The 21,141-nt window shown below is 45.7% G+C and overlaps 1 protein-coding gene across 1 annotated transcript in view; it reads right to left on the bottom strand.

Annotated features, from left to right (window-relative positions):
- UBE2V1 (ubiquitin conjugating enzyme E2 V1) overlaps positions 1–20,845 on the bottom strand; it is a 31,589-nt gene extending 10,744 nt beyond the window's left edge. Inside the window, exon 1 of the mRNA XM_056548941.1 lies at positions 20,647–20,845. Within this exon, the coding sequence (XP_056404916.1) occupies positions 20,647–20,668 (22 nt within the window). The 5' untranslated portion in view covers positions 20,669–20,845. The remainder of the gene's footprint in view (positions 1–20,646) is intronic.
- Positions 20,846–21,141: the final 296 nt, after the last annotated feature.

The following is a 21,141-nucleotide window of genomic DNA, read 5'->3' on the forward strand; positions in this document are numbered from 1 at the left end:
GCGCAAATACTCAGGGGGGTCCCCAGTCGCCGGTAAATTCACACTGACGATTTGCGCCGATTCCGGGTCATACGGGTCTTTGGTGACGGGAATATAAGGGGGGATCGCGGTTGTCCAAGACACCCAAGAAGCGACGATTAATAGGCCGGGCCATACGGGGAAACCGACAGGGACCATTGCAGAAGTCGACTTACCCAGCAACGGCAGCAGCGGCCAGCGACGGAAGAAGAGGACGGCAATGCGGCTCCCTGGATCCTACTGAAGCCGGAGAGTTGCCTAGCAACATCTGGAGGGCTACAGTTTGAGACCACTATACAGTGGTCTCTAATCTGTAGCCCTCCAGATGTTGCAAAACTACAACTCCCAGCATGCCCAGACAGCTGTTTGCTGTGTGGGCATGCTGGGATTTGCAGTTTTGCAACAGCTGGAGGGCTGCAGTTTGGAGTTCACTGTGCAGTTGTCTCTAAACTGTAGCTCTCTGTCTCGGCATGCTGGGAGCTGTAGTTGCGTAGCTCCAGCTGTTGCATAACTACATCTCCCAGCATACCCTTCAGCGATCAGTACATGCTGGGAGTTGTAGTTTTGCAACAGCTGGAGGCACACTGGTTGGAAAACCTTCAGTTAGGTTCTGTTACCTAACTCAGAATTTTCCAACCAAACTGAAGGTTTTCCAAGCAGTGTGCCTTCAGCTGTTGCAAAAGTACAAAAAAAAGTAGCTTTGAAACAGCTGGAGGTTTGTACAGGGTACATTCACATGGGCGAGTTTACAGTTTTCTGCTTCAAGTTTGGGCAGCGGAACATTTTTCGCCGAAGCACAAACTCCTAGCAGGAAACTCACCGTAAACGCCCGCCAGTGCGGATGTACCCTAAAAACACTAAACTAGACGAACACATAAAGCGTAAAACACTACATATACACCTTCTTACACTGTCTCCCCCCCATCCCCCCCCCCCCAATAAAAATGAAAAACTTATCATACCGCAGTGTTTCCAAAACGGAGCCTCCAGCATTTCCCGGAAAGCCACTGACTGTCCAGGCATGCTGGGAGTTGAGCAACAGCTTGAGGCACCTTGTTTGGGAATCACTGGCGTAGAACACCCCTATGTCCACCCCTATGCAATCCCTTAAGTCCTCAAATGCGCATGGTGCTCTCTCACTTCGGAGCCCTGTTGTATTTCAAGGAAACAGTTTAGGGCCACATATGGGGTATTTCCGTACTCGGGAGAAATTGCACTACAAATTTTGGGGGCTTTTTCTCCTTTTACCCCTTATGAAAAGGAAAGGTTGGGGGCTACACCAGCCTGTTAGTGTAAAAAAATTTACATTTTTACACTAACATGCTGGTGTTGCCCCATACTTTATATTTTCACAAGTGGTAAAAGCAAATATGACCCCAAAAATTTGTAACACAATTTCTCCTGAGTACGGAAATTCCCCATATGTGGGCGTAAAATGCTCTGCGGGTGCACAACAAGGCTCAGAAGTGAGAGCGCACTATGTACATTTGAGGCCTAAATTGGTGATTTGCATAGGGGCGGCTGATTTTACAGCGGTTCTGACATAAACGCAAAAAAATAAATACCCCACATGTGACCCCACTTTGGAAACTACACCCCTCATGGAACGTAACAAGGGGTATAGTGAGCCTTAACACCCCACAGGTGTTTGAAGAATTTTTTTCACTAAAATGCTGGTATTACCCAAAATTTTTCATTTTCACAAGGGAAAATAGGAAAAACGCCCCCCAAAATTTGTAACCCCATTTCTTTTGAGTATATAAATGCCCCATGTGTGGACGTCAAGTGCTCTGCTGGCACACTAAAATGCTCAAAAGAGAAGGAGCGCCATTGGGATTTTGAAGAGATAATTTGTCCAGAATTGAAGGCCACGTGTGTTTACAAAGCCCCCATAGTGCCAGAACAATGGACCCCCCCCACATGTGACCCCATTTTGGAAACTAAACCCATCACGTAATGTAATAAGGGGTGCAGTGAGCATTTACGCCCCACAGGTGTCTGACAGATTTTTGGAACAGTGGTCCGTGAAAATGAAAAATTTTATTTTTCATATGCACAGCCCACTATTCCAAAGATCTGTCAAACGCCAGTGGGGTGTAAATACTCACTGCACCCCTTATTAAATTCTGTGAGGGGTGTAGTTTTCAACATGGGGTCACATGTGGGGGGGGGGGTCCACTGTTCTGGCACCACGGGGGGGCTTTGAAAACGCACATGGCCCCTGACTTCCATTCCAAACAAATTCTCTTTCCAAAAGTTCAATGTCGCTCCTCCTCTTTTGAGCATTGTAGTGCTCCAGCAGAGCACTTTACGTCCACACATGGGGTATTTCCATACTCAGAAGACATGGGGTTACACATTTTGAGGGTAATTTTCTCCTATTACCCCTTGTAAAAATGTAAAATTTGGGGGGAAAAAATGCATTTTAGTGAAAAAAAAAGGCTTTCATTTACACATCCAACTTTAAACAAAAAGTCGTCAAACACTTGTGGGGTATTAAGGCTCACTGTACCCCTTGTTACGTGCCTTGGGGGGTGTAGTTTCCAAAATAGTATGCCATGTGGGGGTTTTCTGCTGTTCTGGCACCATAGGGGCTTCCTAAATGTGACATGCCCACCAAAAACCATTTCAGCAAAATTAACTCTCCAAAATCCCATTGTTGCTCCTTCCCTTCTGAGCCCTCTACTGCGCCCACCGAACACTTTACATACACACATGAGGTATTTCCTTACTCGGGAGAAATTGGGTTACAAATTTTGGGGGGCTTTTTCTCCTTTTCCCCCCTTGTAAAAATTCAAAAACTGGGTCTACAAGAACATGAGAGTGAAAAAAATGAAGATTTTGCATTTTCTCCTTCACTTTGCTGCTATTCCTGTGAAACACCTAAAGGGTTAACCCACTTCCGAATGTCGATTTTGAATACTTTGGGGGGTGCAGTTTTTATAATGCGGTAATTCATGGGGTATTTTTAATATGAAGGCCCTTCAAATCAACTTCAAAACTGAACTGGTCCATGAACAATTCAGATTTTGAAAATTGTGAAAAACTGGAAAATTGCTGCTGAACTTTGAAGCCCTCTGATGTCTTCTAAAAGTAAAAACATGTCAACTTTATGATGAAAATATAAAGAAGACATATTGTATTTATGAATCAATATATAAATTTATTTGGAATGTCCGATTTCCTTACAAGCAGAGAGCTTCAAAGTTAGAAAAATGCAAAATTTAAAAATTTTTCATCACATTTCGGAATTTTTCACAAAGAAATGATGCAAATATCGACAAAAATTTGCCACTAACATAAAGTAGAATATGTCACACAAAAAAAACAATCTCTGAATCAGAATGAAAAGTAAAAGCATCCCAGAGTTATTAATGCTTAAAGGGGTTCTCCGGTGCTTAAACATCTTATCCCCTATTAAAAGGGTAGGGAATAAGATGCCTGATCACGGGAGTCCCGCAGCTGGGGATGCCCGTGATCATGCACGTGGCACCCCGTTTATAATCAGTCCCCGGAGCGTGTTCGCTCCGGGTCTGATTACGGGTGACTACAGGGCGGGCGGCGTGATAGCTAGGCGTGACGTCACAATTCCTTGAGGCCCCGTCCACAAGGAATTCCACACTTATTCCTCCTTGCAGCACCCTCCAATTGATTTAGAAAGGAATTTGATTCACTCAGTGAACATGCTCAATCTTCTGACAGACTCCACCAGAGAAGTACTGTTAGTCAATGGGATGGCACTTATGTCTGAAGCAAACTGAAGATTCTGAATCTTTTTGAAAGGTAAAATACACAGGTGGACATTCCCCACATTTGAAAGTCCAGCGGGCGCTAGGACTGCTTTGAAATGCATCGTCTAATAGACAGCAATGCAACACAGAGCAAAATCCCGAAAAATAATAGATATGTCTATTCTTTCTGCGGACAACGGAATTGGGATTTCCGCTAAAGAAACATCTGCTGTGGAAATTCCACCATGTGCACAGTGCAGCAGAATCCTATTGAAATCAATGGGACTCTGCTGCAGTGGAATGTCTGTGTGGAATATTCCTGAAAACCGGAAGGGTATGAAAACTTGCTTCCCTAGGAGAGGTATTGAACAATTTTTTATTATATTGGCGTCGAGTTTCGATCCTGAACTAGGATCTTTGTCAGGCATACATAACTTACAAACCACAATAAAAGTTATAAACGTCGTAGTAAACACTTCCGGGTGACAGGTAAAAAACGTGCAAAAAGTCCAATGAATGGGAAAGTGTTGTGTGCAAAACCACATGTAAATATATTGCACTCAAATCCAAGGTAATTAATAGAATAAGAAGGTAAGTAATTACCTATTACTTACCTTCTTCTATTAATTACCTTGGATTTGAGTGCAATATATTTACATGTGGTTTTGCACACAACACTTTCCCATTCATTGGACTTTTTGCACGTTTTTTACCTGTCACCAGGAAGTGTTTACGACGACGTTTATACATTTTATTGTGCTTTGTAAGGTATGTATGCCTGACGAATATCCTAGTTCAGGACCGAAACGCGTTGCCAACATAATAAAAATAGTTCAACACCTCTCCTGGAGCAAGCATCTTCATCTAGGGAAGCAAGTTTTTTTTACCCTTCCGATTTTCCTTTATATACTGGACTGATGGTGTCATCTCCGGCACTTCCCTGTGGCTGCTGCCCGGGACCTTGACTTTCCCAACACTACTGTACGTGTTGTGCTCTGAGCGCAACACATAATTTTATTACTGTCTCAATATACCCTAGCGGTCCTCACGAGGGGCGATCTCTGCTGTAATTTTTCTCTTTCGTTTTGTGCGGAATATTCTGGCAGAATTCAGCACAGACATTCCACTGTGTGAACATAACCTTAAAGGAAATCTGCCATCAGCATCACCCGCACTAAGCCTGTTACACAGGCTTGTAGTGCGGGTGATGCTGATTAAAACGCTATGTACCTTATTAAAAACCGAGCAGTGGAGGTTTAGAAATCTTTATATTTACTTACCTTTCAATCACAGGCTTGGGGCTCAGTTACGTCAGCGGGACACGGGACTGGGACTCGGCCGGCCATTGATGTAAAGTTTCCTGTGATCTAAAGTTTTTACAAGTGCACATGCGCGGATTAACGCTAGGGTAAACTCGGAAGCGGGACTCGACCGGCCATTCATGTAAAGTTTCCTGTGATCTAAAGTTTTTACAAGTGCGCATGCGCACTTGTAAAAACTTTAGATTACAGGAAACTTTACATGAATGGCCGGCCGAGTCCCGCTTCCGAGTCCCGCTGACGTAACTGAGCCCCAAGCCTGTGATTGACAGGTAAGTAAATATAACTATTTCTAAACATCCACTGCTCGGTTTTTAATAAGGTACATATCCTTTTAATCAGCATCACCCGCACTACAAGCCTGTGTAGCAGGCTTAGTGCGGGTGATGCTGATGACAGATTTCCTTTAAAAAAAGAAACTTCAATACTTAACTTTTCCCCTATCCACAGGACTCCCGTAATCTTCTGTGGATAGGGGATAAGTTGTTAAGTATTGGAGCTTCCTTTTAAGGGTATGTTCACAAGTAAATCAGTCTGCAGCAAATATGCAGGTGTGAACATACCCTCACCCAGTACAAGCTCCTGCTTTGACTCAGTACCGCACCCTGCAGATTATACACTGAATAAAGAGGCTATGGGCAGGCAGCGACAATCCTGCCTAACAATAGTGGCTGTCACTGTTCAATGATGAGACAGTGAACTGTGACCAGGCAGGACAGACAGGGTGGGTAGATGTGGCAGGATTAGAATAGATATAAATCGGCAGATAATGAGCCATTAGTCACCCATAAACTACTCCATTCAATGCCGGCACCACAAGTGACTCACAGCTGAGCCACCACCATCATCATCAAGAACAATAAGGGCTTCACCGGGGAAACACCCAAGAGGAATGAAGAGCAACATTCCCAATACTCTGCAGCATCACTATGAATGATAAAGCGAGTGTCCAAAGTGAGCCCCTGATTGTGTGAGGTATACGGACTCTCAGGTCAAGAAGACCTTTGGGGAGGACTCCAGCACAAACTGCAAAGTCATAGACACATTACTGACACATGAATCCAACCCCCCATAGAGGGGCCTATAAAGTTCTATATACACGTTCCACATCAACACACAGACAAATGGAACAGCAGACTGTGGTCGCACACAGTATCAATCTGTTTGAGGACCCAAAAAAGTGTTATTTTTTGTCTTGTTTTTTCTAGGGATGAGAAGAATGGACTCGCTGGACAGGGACATAATACCGCTAAAGCATTGGTACGGCCTCACCTGGAATATGCCCATACCAAAAATATGAGGAAAAACTGTTTCAGGTAAAACCCCCTCAAAAGTCATGGGGGCACTCCCTCCAGCCAGAGAAAAAAGGTGTAGGCCATGTTTACACGTCCTGGGGTAAAACGCCTTCTTTACCATAATAACACTGAATCTGCGGAACAGTCTACCTCAGTAACTGGTCACAGCAGGAACAGTTGAGAGCTTCAAAACAGGGTTAGAAACATTTTTAGAAGAAAATAACATTAATGCTTTAAAACAAAAATATAGAATCCCCTTCACCTCCTTGGTTAAGCTTGTTAAACATGCATCTTACTCTTATGAAAATCAGTACTATTCTGTATACCTAAGTAGTATTTACTTTACAAAAACCTTTACTCATTTATATAGTTCTTCCAGTGAATTGTATCCTATTATATGATCAGCATATGACCAGTCAGAACAACTACGCAGCATACTAATCCAATAGGTGTATTTGATTTTAAACAGGCGTATTTAAAGGATAGGGGATAAGATGTCTCACCGCTGCGGTTTCGCCGCTGGGGACCCCCGCAATCTTGTATTCGCCACCCACCTGTTTGAGCTGCACTCCGCAGTGCCAGCTCACAAACAGCCGGGTGGTGACCATGGGGCCGGAGTATACTCTGGGACCCCCGCATTAGGGATCGACCGATATAGATTTTTTAGGGTCGATACCAATAATCTGTGGAGGTTAGGGACGATAGCTGATAACTTATACCGATTTTCCGGTGTAAGTTATCGCCTATTTAAACAACCCCCCCCCCCCCGGCGACACCACTGCAGATAACGGATTTAAAGCGGGTGCTTTAAATCAATGAATTGCAGCGGCTTTTGCTGTGCCAGAGACCGCCGCCGCCACCACCCGCTTCTCTCCCCCTACCTGTCCTGGGGTCCTCCTGAGTCCTACCACCGCACCCCCCCCCCCCCCCCCCCGGCCAGAGACAGTCATCGCCACTGCCCAATTGCCTCCCCATCCCCGGTTTTATAATTACCTGTTCCCGGAGTCCACGCAACTTCTGGCTCGGGTGGTGTCCTCCTGAGATGTCACTGTGCAAACTGAAGGTGAGGTTGCGTTGAGGACGTCACGCATCATTGCGCAGTGCACAGCTTAACACAGGACACCGCAGGAGCCAGAAGTAGCGCGGACCCCGGTAATTATAAAACCGGGGATGGGGGAGGCAATGGGGCAGTGGCGGTCTCTGGCCAGGGCGGTGCGGTGGGGGTTGCAGTGCGGTGGTGGGGTGTGTGGTGGTGGGGGCGGTGCATTATCGGAATATCGCCAAACCGATAATTGGTCGATCCCTACCCCGCAGTGAGACATCTTTTCCCCTATCCTTTGGATAGGAGATAAGATGTCTCAGGGCTGGTGTACGTAAATGAAGAAAAGTAGTCCAGCAGTCCCTTAAAACGTAGATCCTTTATTTCACTTTTCTTTAAAAGTACAGAGCACACACCATCCACCTTCACCTGGTCAGCAAACAACTCCTATGGACGCGTTTCGAACGCATGCGCGTTCTTGATCACCACACCACCTGTGTGTTCCTCACCTCCTAAATACCAAGTTCAAGAGGGAGGAGCACCAGCTTCAAGAAGACTTGTGTAAAACACCATTTGTGTACTTTAAAACTTCTTACAAAAACAGGTAACTATTAAAACTTACTATTGCATGAAAATTTTTTTTTTTTTTTTTTTTTTTATGAGAGAGGAAAAACTGTGTTGTCAAATTCTGCTCGGTGTATTTTCTGAAGGGTTATATGTGTTCTACACCGACAGCAGAATTGATAGCAATCGCACTGTGTGTACTGGTTCTGGAAAAAACCCTGTGATTTCATTCACGAAAGTTCACTTGCTGAAATGTTTTTTTAATAATGCAACATTAATTCCTTCCGTATATTCAGACCGTGCGGTATTCTGGTGCGCAGAGTGTACTGCCAGAAGGCTTCACGGTTGAACAATTTTCTTTGTATGTCACCACCTCTTATGGGTTTTTTCACCTTCTCAATGCCATATGCTATGAAATTATTTGTATTTCCATTATGTGTCTGTGCAAAATGTGTGGATGCACCCGATTTATTTCTGTTACTTTCCATTTTAACCGCGTCATATAGGTGCTCGCGGATCCTGATTTTTAAAGGACGTGAAGTGCATCCTACATATTTTAAATTGCAGGCAGTGCATTCAATTGCATACACGACATTTGTCGTATTGCAATTTATGTACTGTTTAATATCATATCTGTGGTTGTCTGTACTGTCAGCAAAATCTTTGCAAACCCTGGCAACATTGCATAGTTTGCACCGATTTGCTCCACATTTGAAGAAACCTTTGTTACTTAACCATGTGTTCACACACTGCGTTTCTGAGATGACTAGACTCGGGGATAGACTATCCTTTAAATTGCTAGCTTTTTTTGGCACTACAGCCACTCCTTGTGCCAAAAGAACTGCCAAGATCTCATCTTCCTTTAAAAGGTGCAGGTTTTTGTAAATTAAACCACGAATGTTTTTGAAATATGGATTGTGTGTGATTGCAAGTACCAGTTTTTGTGTTGTATTATTACACAATGTTTTCTTTTTATTTGTCACAAGATTTTCTCGATTTTTGTTTTGGACAATTTTCATGGCTCTATTAAATTGTGTGTGGCTGTAGCCTCTTTTCATGAGTCTGTCCTTTAATTGTTTTGCCTCTTCCTGGAATGTGGAATGTGAAGTGCAATTACGTTTCAACCTGGTAAGTTCTCCGACTGGAATAGCTCTTATGGTTTGTGTGGGATGGTTGCTATTGGCCCGTAAAATGGTGTTTCCTGATGTTGGTTTGCGATATGTAGAGCTTTGTATTGTCTGTCCTGGTATGCCTGTGAGCTGTAAATCCCAAAAAATTGGTCGATCCCTACCCCGCAGTGAGACATCTTATCCCCTATCCTTTGGATAGGGGATAAGATGTCTCAGGGCTGGTGTACCCCTTTAATATAGGTAGTCATTTATTTGCATGTGTAAAAGGTGTATCACATCCATAGATTACACAACTGTAGGAACTTTAACGTATTATGTATCTTACTCTCCCCCTCATTATATACAAGCCAGCAGTAAGTAGGGAATTCCCACATTGGGTAGTCCAGTGAAAAACGTATCCCCTATCCACAGAATAGGTGATAAGCGGGTCCAACCGCTGGGCCCCCCCATCATCTCCTAAATGTGACCCGATATTCTGAGAGGAGCGTGTGCTGCAGACACTCAATTCATTCTCTAGGGGGCGCCAAAGAGACCCAAGTGCTGTACTCTGGCACTCCCATAGGAAACGTGTGCCCTTGTTACCAGACAACCCTTTAGGTAGTTTCCCCCAATAAGTCCCCTCCAAAAAACTAAAATCTCACTCACCTTCTCTCCTGTGCCGAGATCTTTACATTCGTTGCTCTGAAAGTGGTGCAGCGATGCCACATGATAGAATGACGTCAATGCGTGGCAGGCCCTGTACCACTCTGGATAATGGAGCAACTGATGAAAAGGCCTCAGCATGGAAGCGCAAAAAAGATAAGAGGGATTTTTAGTTTAAAGTGTATCTGTCGTTAAACAACTTTTTATACAGTCATGGCCGTAAATGTTGGCAAATTTTTCAAGAAAATGAATTATTTCTCACAGAAAAGGATTGCAGCAACAAGTTTTTCTATACACACGTTTATTCCCTTTGTGCGTATTGGAACTAAACCAAAAAAGGGAGGAAAAAAATAGAAATTGGACATAATGTCACCAAACTCCAAAAATGGGCTGGACAAAATAATTGGCACCCTTAAAGGGGCACTCCGCTACTAGACATCTTATCCCCTATTCAAAGGATAATATGTCAGATTGCTGGGGTCCCGATTGCTGGGATTTCGCCTGCGGCACCCCGCTATCATTACTGCACAGAGCACGCTCGCTCTGTGCGTAATGACCGGCGATATAGGGGCCGGAGCATCGTGACATCACGGCCCGCCCCCTTAATGCAAGTCTATGGGAGGGGGGCGTGTTGGCCCATAGACTTGTATTGAGGGGGTGGGCTGTGACGTCAAGAGGGGGCGGAGCTGTGACATAACGATGCTCCGGCCCCTTTATTGCCCGTCATTACGCACAGAGTGAGTTTGCTCAGTGCAGTAATGATAGCGGGGTGCCGCAGCGGAGATCCCGGGTGTCCCCAGCAGCAAGACCCGGCAATCTGACATCTTATCCCCTTTCCAAAGGGGCGGAGTACCCCTTTAACTTAATATTTGGTTGCACACCCTTTGGAAAAAATAACTGAACTCTTCTACTTCAGAACTCTCCAGTGCTTTGTTGCCATCCATTTCTGGGTACTTTTTGACATATGTTTGAGGTCATTGTCCTGCTGGAAGACCCAAGATCCCGGACAAAAACCCAGCTTTGTGACACTGGGCTGTACAGTGCGCCCCAAAATCCGTTGGTAATCCTCAGATTTCATGATGCCTTGCACACATTCATTCAAGGCACCCAGTGCCAGAGGCAGCAAAACAACCCCAAAACATCATTGAACCTCCACCATATCCCTGAGCCTGCAGGACAGCTTGAATATCTTTGGAACTTGTTTGGGGCTGCTTATCCACCATCGGGACTATCCTGCATTGACACCTTTCATAAATGTTTCGCTTCCGTCCATGCCCAGGGAGATTAGCTACAGTGCCATGGGTTGCAAACTTCTTGATAATGTTGCGCACTGTGGACAAAGGCAAATCTAGATCTCTGGAGATGGACTTGTAGCCTTGAGATTGTTGATACTTTTCCACAATTTTCGTTCTCAGGTCCTGAGACACTTCTCTTTCTGTTGTCCATGCTTAGTGTGGCACACACAGACACACAATGCAAAGACTAAGTGAACTTCTCTCCTTTTATCTGCTTTCAGGTGTGATTTTTATATTGTCCACACCTGTTACTTGCCCCAGGTGAGTTTAAAGGAGCATCACATGCTTGAAACAATCTTATTTATCCATAATTTTGAAAGAGTGCCAATAATTCTGTCCAGCACATTTTTGGAGTTTGTTGTGACATTATGTCCGATTTGCTTTTTTTCCTCCCTTTTTTGGTTTAGTTCCAATACACACAAAGGGAATGAACATGTGTATAGCAAAACATATGTTACTGCAATCCTTCTCTGTGAGAAATACTTCATTTTCTTGACAAATTTCAGGGGTGCCAACATTTACGGGCATGACTGTATAATGTAGATAATACCATTATATGTACATTGGTTAAAAAGTAGTATATTTTCGGGTGTCCCTGCAGCTATTACCTTTATGAGAAGACCAAATACAGGAAATGAGGGAAGGACAAGTAGGGCTGTGTAAGCTGGGGCCCTGTCACAAAGCCTCAGCGTACAGAGCCCTGCCCGTCCTCACTGGGCACAGAGCCCTGCCCGTCCTCACTGGGCACAGAGCCCTGCCTGTACACCCACACTACCTGTATTTGGACTCCTCACAGAGACAAAAATGTACACAATTTTGTTAACTAATGTATATTACAAAAATACATACATTGGTGTTATCTACATATAGAATTTTTTATTTATTTTTTTAACGACAGGTACATTAAAAGAAGTACTCTGGTGCATACTAGTCCTGCTCCATCCTGCCCGGGCTGCAAAAAAATGAAAATAAACCATCACTCACCTTCCTGGGTTCCCGCGGAGCGCCACTACAGCTGATCGGTCCTCCGGTCCATCTTCTTCATACTGCCGTGTGAATGAAGCGTCACATGGCGCTCAGCCTATTGCCGGCCGCCGCAATGTTCTGCCTCGGCCCATAATAGGCTGAGCGCCATGTGACACTTCGTTCACACAGAAGTATGAAGAAGATGGACCGGAGGACCGATCAGCTGTAGTGACGCTCTGCGGGAACCCAGGAAGGTGAGTGATGGTTAATTTTCATTTTTTTCCTTTAAGGTCTGAAAGTATTGCAATGGGTATCTGGGACATTTGCACAAGTACTGGTTATCCGGTATTGGCACTGATACCTGCAACAGGATATCCCTAGTTTTTACCCATAACAACCAATCACAGCTACGCTTTAATTTCTTAAATTGTTCTGCTAAAATGAAACCTGAGCCGTGACTGGTTGCTATTGGAAAATCAGACATTCCTTGTCCACAGACAGTGATAAATCCGCGGCAGTATGTTTTAAGTGTCTCCCAAGCAGGGGATGGGAATACAGTATGAATCAAAATCAAAAGATTACAATTTACTTCTTGGATTTTCTGCATAATAATCCTCGCAATGTGAGCAGTGCAGTCTTGTTACTGCTACACAATGCTGAAGTTTCCATCCCCATACAGTAGTGATCCCCAACTTGTGGCTCTTCTGCTGTTGTAAATCTATAACTTCTATCATGCCAAGACAACCAGCTGTTAAAAACTGGAATTTCCATGGTGCCCAGACACAAAGCTGTTGCAAATCTACAACCCCCAGCTTGCTGGGAGTTGTGGTTCTTCAACTTCTGGAGAACCAAAGACTGGGGAATAGAATGCACTAATGGGATGTATCAAAGGCTGGCAAGTACATGATGAGAATTGTACTTTTGCAAATAATGAAAATTCAAAGGTTGGGGAACTAGACACTAGGGCTACTCTGAGGGATGACTACTCAAGCAATTTCCTATTACGCTGTGATGGCAGGTAAATGTCGGAGCGTCCATACAGGTAGTGACACTGGATCCTTATCCTACCCTGCAAAGAATATGACAGATCCGAGAAGCCACACTGGATGTTTGCCGCTGAACTCAGCTTGGTGGGGGTACAGACAGTCAGACATGCTGGAATGTTACTGCAGCAAGAACAGGAATATCTGCAAACCCTATCCAGATTAAGGAGACAGAAGTGACTAGTGACCATCTGATGCTGTCACACAGATCTTTGCCCCAATGGTGTACACCTATGACTCTCCAACCCACATTAATACAGATCTGTGCCCATAGTGTACATCTATAACCCTGTTATATAGGTCTATGACACCTCAATCTGACCCTGTATTACAGATCTGTGCCCCCATATAGTATATCTATCACCTATGACACCCCAATCTGACCCTGTATTACAGATCTGTGCCCCCATATAGTATATCTATGACCTATGACACCCCAATCTGACCCTGTATTACAGATCTGTGCCCCCATATAGTATATCTATGACCTCCCAATCTGACCCTGTATTACAGATCTGTGCCCCCATATAGTATATCTATCACCTATGACACCCCAATCTGACCCTGTATTACAGATCTGTGCCCCCATATAGTATATCTATGACCTCCCAATCTGACCCTGTATTAGATCTGTGCCCCCATATAGTATATCTATGACCTATGACCTCCCAATCTGACCCTGTATTAGATCTGTGCCCCCATATAGTATATCTATGACCTATGACACCCCAATCTGACCCTGTATTAGATCTGTGCCCCCATATAGTATATCTATGACCTATGACACCCCAATCTGACCCTGTATTACAGATCTGTGCCCCCATATAGTATATCTATGACCTATGACACCCCAATCTGACCCTGTATTATAGATCTGTGCCCCCATATAGTATATCTATGACCTCCCAATCTGACCCTGTATTATAGATCTGTGCCCCCATATAGTATATCTATGACCTCCCAATCTGACCCTGTATTATAGATCTGTGCCCCCATATAGTATATCTATGACACCCCAATCTGACCCTGTATTATAGATCTGTGCCCCCATATAGTATATCTATGACCTCCCAATCTGACCCTGTATTATAGATCTGTGCCCCCATATAGTATATCTATGACCTCCCAATCTGACCCTGTATTATAGATCTGTGCCCCCATATAGTATATCTATGACCTCCCAATCTGACCCTGTATTATAGATCTGTGCCCCCATATAGTATATCTATGACCCTGTAATAAAGATCTGTACCCATAAGGGGAGATTTATCAAAACCTGTCCAGAGGAAAAGTTGCCCAGTTGCCCATAGCAACCAATCAGATCGCTTCTTTCATTTTTGAAAAGGCCTCTGCAAAATGAGAGGCGATCTGATTGGTGGCTATGGGCAACTCAGCAACTTTTCCTCTGGTCAGGTTTGGATCTTCCATATAGTGTATATACAGTCATGGCCGAAAATGTTTGCACCCCTGAAGTTTTTCTAGAATATGAAGTATTTCTCACAGAAAAGGATTGCAGTAACACGTTGTGTGTATTGGAACTAAACCAAAAGAAGGGAGGGAAAAACAACAAATTGGACATAATGTCACACCAAAATCTGATTCAGCGCCAGAATTCCACTAGCGGAAATACCTCAGTGTGAACAGGGCAGCGGAAAGCCCATTAACCCCTTAAGGACCAGACCAATTTTATTTTTGCATTTCCGTTTTTTCCTCTTCGCCTTCTAAAAATCATAACTCTTATATTTCCATCCACAGACCCATATGAGGGCTTATTTTTTGCGTCACCAATTGTACTTTGTAATTACATCACTTATTTTACCATAAAATGTACGGCGCAACCAAACAAATATTTATGTGGGGAAATTAAAAAGAAAACCGCAATTTAGCAAATATTTTCACACTGTACACTTTCCGGTAGAAATGACATGTTTTCTTTATTCTGTGGGTCAATACGATTAAAATGATACCATGTTATCTGCTTTTCTATAATTGTACCACTTAAAAAAAAAACTCAAACCATTTTAACAAACTTAGTATGTTTGAAATTGCCCTATTTTGACCACTAGAGATGAGCGAACTTACAGTAAATTCGATTCGTCACAAACTTCTCGGCTCGGCAGTTGATGCCTTATCCTGCATAAATTAGTTCAGCTTTCCGGTGGGCTGGAAAAGGTGGATACAGTCCTAGGAAAGAGTCTACTAGGACTGTATCCACCTTTTCCAGCCCACGGGAGCACCTGAAAGCTGAACTCATTTATGCAGGAAAAGTCAACTGCCGAGCCGAGAAGTTTGTGACGAATCGAATTTACTGTAAGTTCGCTCATCTCTAGTTATAGGGCTAATTTTTTTGCACCATGATCTGTAGTTTTTATCCCTACCACTTTTGCTTAGGTTTCACTTTTTATAAATTTTTGGAATAAAATGTGACAAAAAAAAGCAGCAATTTTGGACTTTATTTTTACGCCGTTCACCGTACGGGATAATAAACAATATATTTTAATAGTTCTGGCTTTTACACATGCGGCGATACCAAATGTTTTTTACACTTTAATAGTCCCCATAGGGGACTATCTATAGCAATCATTTGATAGCTAATACTGTTCAGTGCTATGTATAGGACACAGCACTGATCAGTATTATCGGTCATCTTCTGCTCAATCTTAGACCAGAGCAGAAGATCCCGGGAGACGGACGGAGGCAGGTTAGGGGGACCTCCGGCCGCCATGCTGGATGATCGGATCCCCGCAGCAGCACTGCGGGCGATCCGATCATCCATTCAAAGTACCGCACTGCCGCAGATGCTGTGATCTGTATTGATCACAGCATCTGATAGCAGCCGGGACCTGTCACGCATGACGCGAGCACCGCTCCGGTGCTCACGATCATGGCGGCACGTAAATGTACGTCATGGTGCGTTAAGTACCACAGCACCATGATGTACATTTACGTCCATTGTCGATAAAAAGGGTACTCCGGTGGAAAATTTATTTAATCAACTGGTGCCAGAAAGTTAAAAAGATTTGTAAATTACTTCTATTAAAAAATCTTAATCCTTCCAGTACTTATTAGCTGCTGAATACTACTGAGGAAATTATTTTCTTTTTGGAACACAGAGCGCTCTGCTGACATCATGACCACAGCGCTTTCTGCTGACATCTGTTCTTTTTAGGAACTGTCCAGAGCAGCATGTTTGCTATGGGGATTTTCTCCAACCCTGGTCAGTTCTTAAAATGTACAGAGGTGTCAGCAGAGAGCACTGTGCTCCAAAAAGAAAAGAATTTCCTCTGTAGTATTCAGCAGCTAATAAGTACTGGAAGGATTAAGATTTTTTTTTATAAAAGTAATTTACAAATCTGTTTAACTTTCTGGCACCAGTTGATCATCCCGTTCACTCATACTAAACCCAATACCCTGGGATATAGTGCGGGTGAACAGGAGAACGATGCGGGGGTCTCTGACACAGCTGCAACCCGGAGCGGTGTCCCTCTGAAGGTCTTGTTCTCTCTTTGGCAAATTGCGCACTGGAGGCAGGGCTGCTGGGTGAATTTGAAAATTCATGTGGTGCTAGTCACGTGAGTGCTTGCACCTACTGAGCGCTCATGTGACCAGCACTCATGAATGTTTAAATACAACCAGCAGGCCACCCTCCCGTGCACAATTCGCCAAAGAAAGAAGCGGACCTTCAGAGGGACACCGAGCAGGACTGACGGTACGTATGTTAGTCAGAGACCGCGCATTTGTCTCCTGTACATGCTGTGCTGGGATTGGCTAAACAAGAATGGAGAAAGTGCTTGTGTGAGTACTGCAGGCAAACAGCTCTGCCCTGCTGCCATGCCCTAAAATGCAGAAATGCACCATAGAAAGGACTTTCATTGGCTGAATAACAGCGGCAAAAGCTATTAGGCTCCTAATCAAAGTGTAATCTCTGAGACAACCTCCTCACCGCTGCTACACGTGATACTGTAGAGCAGCGTTTCCCAACCAGGGTGCCTCCAGATGTTGCAAAACAACAACTTCCAGCATGCGGCTGTCCAGGCATTCTGGGAGTTGTAGTTTTGCAACACCTGGAGGCACCCTGGTTGAGAAACACTGCTGTAAAGTGTAAGTTCTCAAATCCTGACCTCACACACAGACATACACTTCAGCTAGTCTACATCTGATCCAGTTTATCAGTGGTTCTCAACCCCTTGACAGCCCAGTCCCAAAAAATTGTACCCTCCATATTAGCCATTTTGTAATGATTATAGTATAATTCATATGCTTTACTTTCCTCTATAACAGGCCCCCTGTCACATCTCCCCAGTCCACCCGATTTACAGGTGATGTCTTCTCTAACCGGAGTTGTTTTCTTTTCTTCTTTATCTGGCCTAGACCGCCTCCACCTCTCTCATACAAGACTTCTCCACAGAACCAGCCAAACAAACATTAGAGGCTCCTTTCTGCAGTACAATACCCACCTATTTACAAACTCCCCATGTTTATTGTCACACACACAGTAACAGTACCCACTTTGTGTCCCCATAAAGTTGTTAGGACCCCTTTGTACCCCCCAAATATAGTTGTAGGCCCCCAAACTGCCCCCATATATATATTTGTAGGCCACCATATTGTCCCGCTTTGGTGCTCCACTGCTCCGGGGACCTATTGCTATGGCTCAGAGCAGTAGGTGCCCGGTCTGCAGGGGCAGTGGAGCAACAAATGGTGGTAGTTACTGCCCACAGCAGCCCAGTGCCCGCGCTTCCTTCCCCTTTGTTGTCCTCCTGCTCCGCTCCTCGGTGCAGTGACGTCAGCCTACCATTTCTTTCAACATGGTCCAGACCAGTAACCAGTGGCTGTCAATATTAATTTTTTTTTTCAAGTACCCCCTGGAGAACTGCTAAGTACCCCTGGGTACATGTACTACCCCAGGTTGAGAACCAGTGCAGTAGAGTGTAAGCTCTTGGGATTCTGCCTTCACATATAGGGATATAACACCCTCAGGTCAGCTACAATAGATCCAGTGGATTGTAATCTCTGGGGCTCCTGACTGCATAGTGACAGAGTGCTCTCAGCTCTGCTATATCTCACATATCTCACATACGGGTGCCCATCAACTACATCTAGGTTCTGGGATTCCTGATCTTAGGGGGACACATCACCCACAGCTCTGCTACATCTGATCTCACACACAGGTACATAGCCCCCTCAGCTCTGCTACATTAGGTCTAGTAGATGGTTCCTGATCTCACACAGCCCCTCAGCTCTGCTACACGTGGTCTAGTAGATGGTTCCTGATCTCACACACAGGTACATAGCCCCCTCAGCTCTGCAACATGTGGTCTAGTAGATGGTTCCTGATCTCACACACAGGTACATAGCCCCCTCAGCTCTGCTACATGTGGTCTAGTAGATGGTTCCTGATCACACACACAGGTACATAGCCCCCTCAGCTCTGCTACATGTGGTCTAGTAGATGGTTCCTGATCTCACACACAGGTACATAGCCCCCTCAGCTCTGCTACATGTGGTCTAGTAGATGGTTCCTGATCACACACACAGGTACATAGCCCCCTCAGCTCTGCTACATGTGGTCTAGTAGATGGTTCCTGATCTCACACACAGGTACATAGCCCCCTCAGCTCTGCTACATGTGGTCTAGTAGATGGTTCCTGATCACACACACAGGTACATAGCCCCCTCAGCTCTGCTACATTAGGTCTAGAAGATGGTTCCTCATCTCTCACACAGGTACATAGCCCCCTCAGCTCTGCTACATGTGGTCTAGAAGATGGTTCCTGATCTCACACACAGGTACATAGCCCCCTCAGCTCTGCAACATGTGGTCTAGTAGATGGTTCCTGATCACACACACAGGTACATAGCCCCCTCAGCTCTGCTACATTAGGTCTAGTAGATGGTTCCTCATCTCTCACACAGGTACATAGCCCCCTCAGCTCTGCTACATTAGGTCTAGTAGATGGTTCCTGATCACACACACAGGTACATAGCCCCCTCAGCTCTGCTACATGTGGTCTAGTAGATGGTTCCCGATCTCTCACAGGTACATAGCCCCCTCAGCTCTGCTACATTAGGTCTAGTAGATGGTTCCTGATCTCACACACAGGTACATAGCCCCCTCAGCTCTGCTACATTAGGTCTAGTAGATGATTCCTGATCTCACACACAGGTACATAGCCCCCTCAGCTCTGCTACATTAGGTCTAGTAGATGGTTCCTGATCTCACACACAGGTACATAGCCCCCTCAGCTCTGCTACATTAGGTCTAGTAGATGATTCCTGATCTCACACACAGGTACATAGCCCCCTCAGCTCTGCTACATTAGGTCTAGTAGATGGTTCCTGATCTCACACACAGGTACATAGCCCCCTCAGCTCTGCTACATGTGGTACAGTAGATGGTTCCTGATCTCACACACAGGTACATAGCCCCCTCAGCTCTGCTACATTAGGTCTAGTAGATGGTCCCAGATCTCACACACGGGTACATAGCCCCCTCAGCTCTGCTACATTAGGTCTAGTAGATGGTTCCAGATCTCACACACGGGTACATAGCCCCCTCAGCTCTGCTACATTAGGTCTAGTAGATGGTTCCTGATCTCACACACAGGTACATAGCCCCCTCAGCTCTGCTACATGTGGTACAGTAGATGGTTCCTGATCTCACACACAGGTACATAGCCCCCTCAGCTCTGCTACATTAGGTCTAGTAGATGGTCCCAGATCTCACACACGGGTACATAGCCCCCTCAGCTCTGCTACATTAGGTCTAGTAGATGGTCCCAGATCTCACACACAGGTACATAGCCCCCTCAGCTCTGCTACATTAGGTCTAGTAGATGGTCCCAGATCTCACACACGGGTACATAGCCCCCTCAGCTCTGCTACATTAGGTCTAGTAGATGGTCCCAGATCTCACACACGGGTACATAGCCCCCTCAGCTCTGCTACATTAGGTCTAGTAGATGGTCCCAGATCTCACACACGGGTACATAGCCCCCTCAGCTCTGCTACATTAGGTCTAGTAGATGGTTCCAGATCTCACACACGGGTACATAGCCCCCTCAGCTCTGCTACATGTGGTACAGTAGAGTGTAAGCTCTGGGGGATCACATTCAGGGCTGGACCCCAGCTCACACCTGTCAGCACATCACAGGGGCTCTTCATACAGACGTGTGGCCCTTGAGGGGCCCCATGTATCGCAGTACTAGCCCCTCCCCCGCCTAACACAGGGAGACTGTCACAGCCGGAGGAAGATCCCTGTGGCCCCTGGAGGAGCAGTAGGCCGCGGGGCCCAGCAGGAGCCTTCCAGGGGTTGTACCAGGAGGTATTGCGCTCACAGGTCGGGTGTGTGGCCCTCATGGACCCCTCTGTGGCGCCGCCAACCGCTGATTAGGAGAAGCAGGGGCCCGGCGGGGTGTGAGCCTCCTGACAGAGCACAATCATGCGTGGTGAGGAAGCAGGCCTCGGCCCCACAGTGCACGTCAGACAACGCCCTCACCGAAGCCCAGCGGGCCCCATCCTCCACCGGCAGCCGCCGCTCCCTCCTGAGCCCTTCCGCCCCTCACAGGCCGCTTCCTCCCCACTTCCCCCGTCTCCCGACTCACTTGAGCCCGTGGTGGCCGCCATCTTGCGTTAGCTGTGCTCCGGAGCCGGCCTCTCGGTGACGTCACAGAAGGCGGGCTCCTCTCAGCCGGGTGTCACAGGGGAGAGCAGGGCGGGGCTGACGGCGATGGGATCACCATAGAGAGCAGAGGCAGGACAGAGGGCCGCCATATTGGTGAGGGGAAGATCTATGGTTGCAGGCGTTTCCTGCAGTTCTAGAACTACATGTTGCCATAGAATGAGCTGCTCCGCCTCCATCACATCCTATTGGCTCACACGTGTCACGTGACATATTTAACCGTCACGCATCGACGTGCACGGCAGTCTCAGTTTGGCCATCACAGGGAGAGAATCTCCTCTCTCTGTTATAGCTGAAGCTGCACGGAGCTGCACCGAGCTCTCATGGCCTCCCGCTCTACATTACACAAGAAGCAGGGGGAGAGTGAGGACGTCCACAGCTCTGTCTCCCCAGGACATAATCTACCACAGGGAGGCTG

The sequence above is a fragment of the Hyla sarda genome, chromosome 12, assembly GCF_029499605.1.
Source record: "Hyla sarda isolate aHylSar1 chromosome 12, aHylSar1.hap1, whole genome shotgun sequence".
In the NCBI taxonomy this organism is placed as follows: Eukaryota; Metazoa; Chordata; class Amphibia; order Anura; family Hylidae; genus Hyla; species Hyla sarda.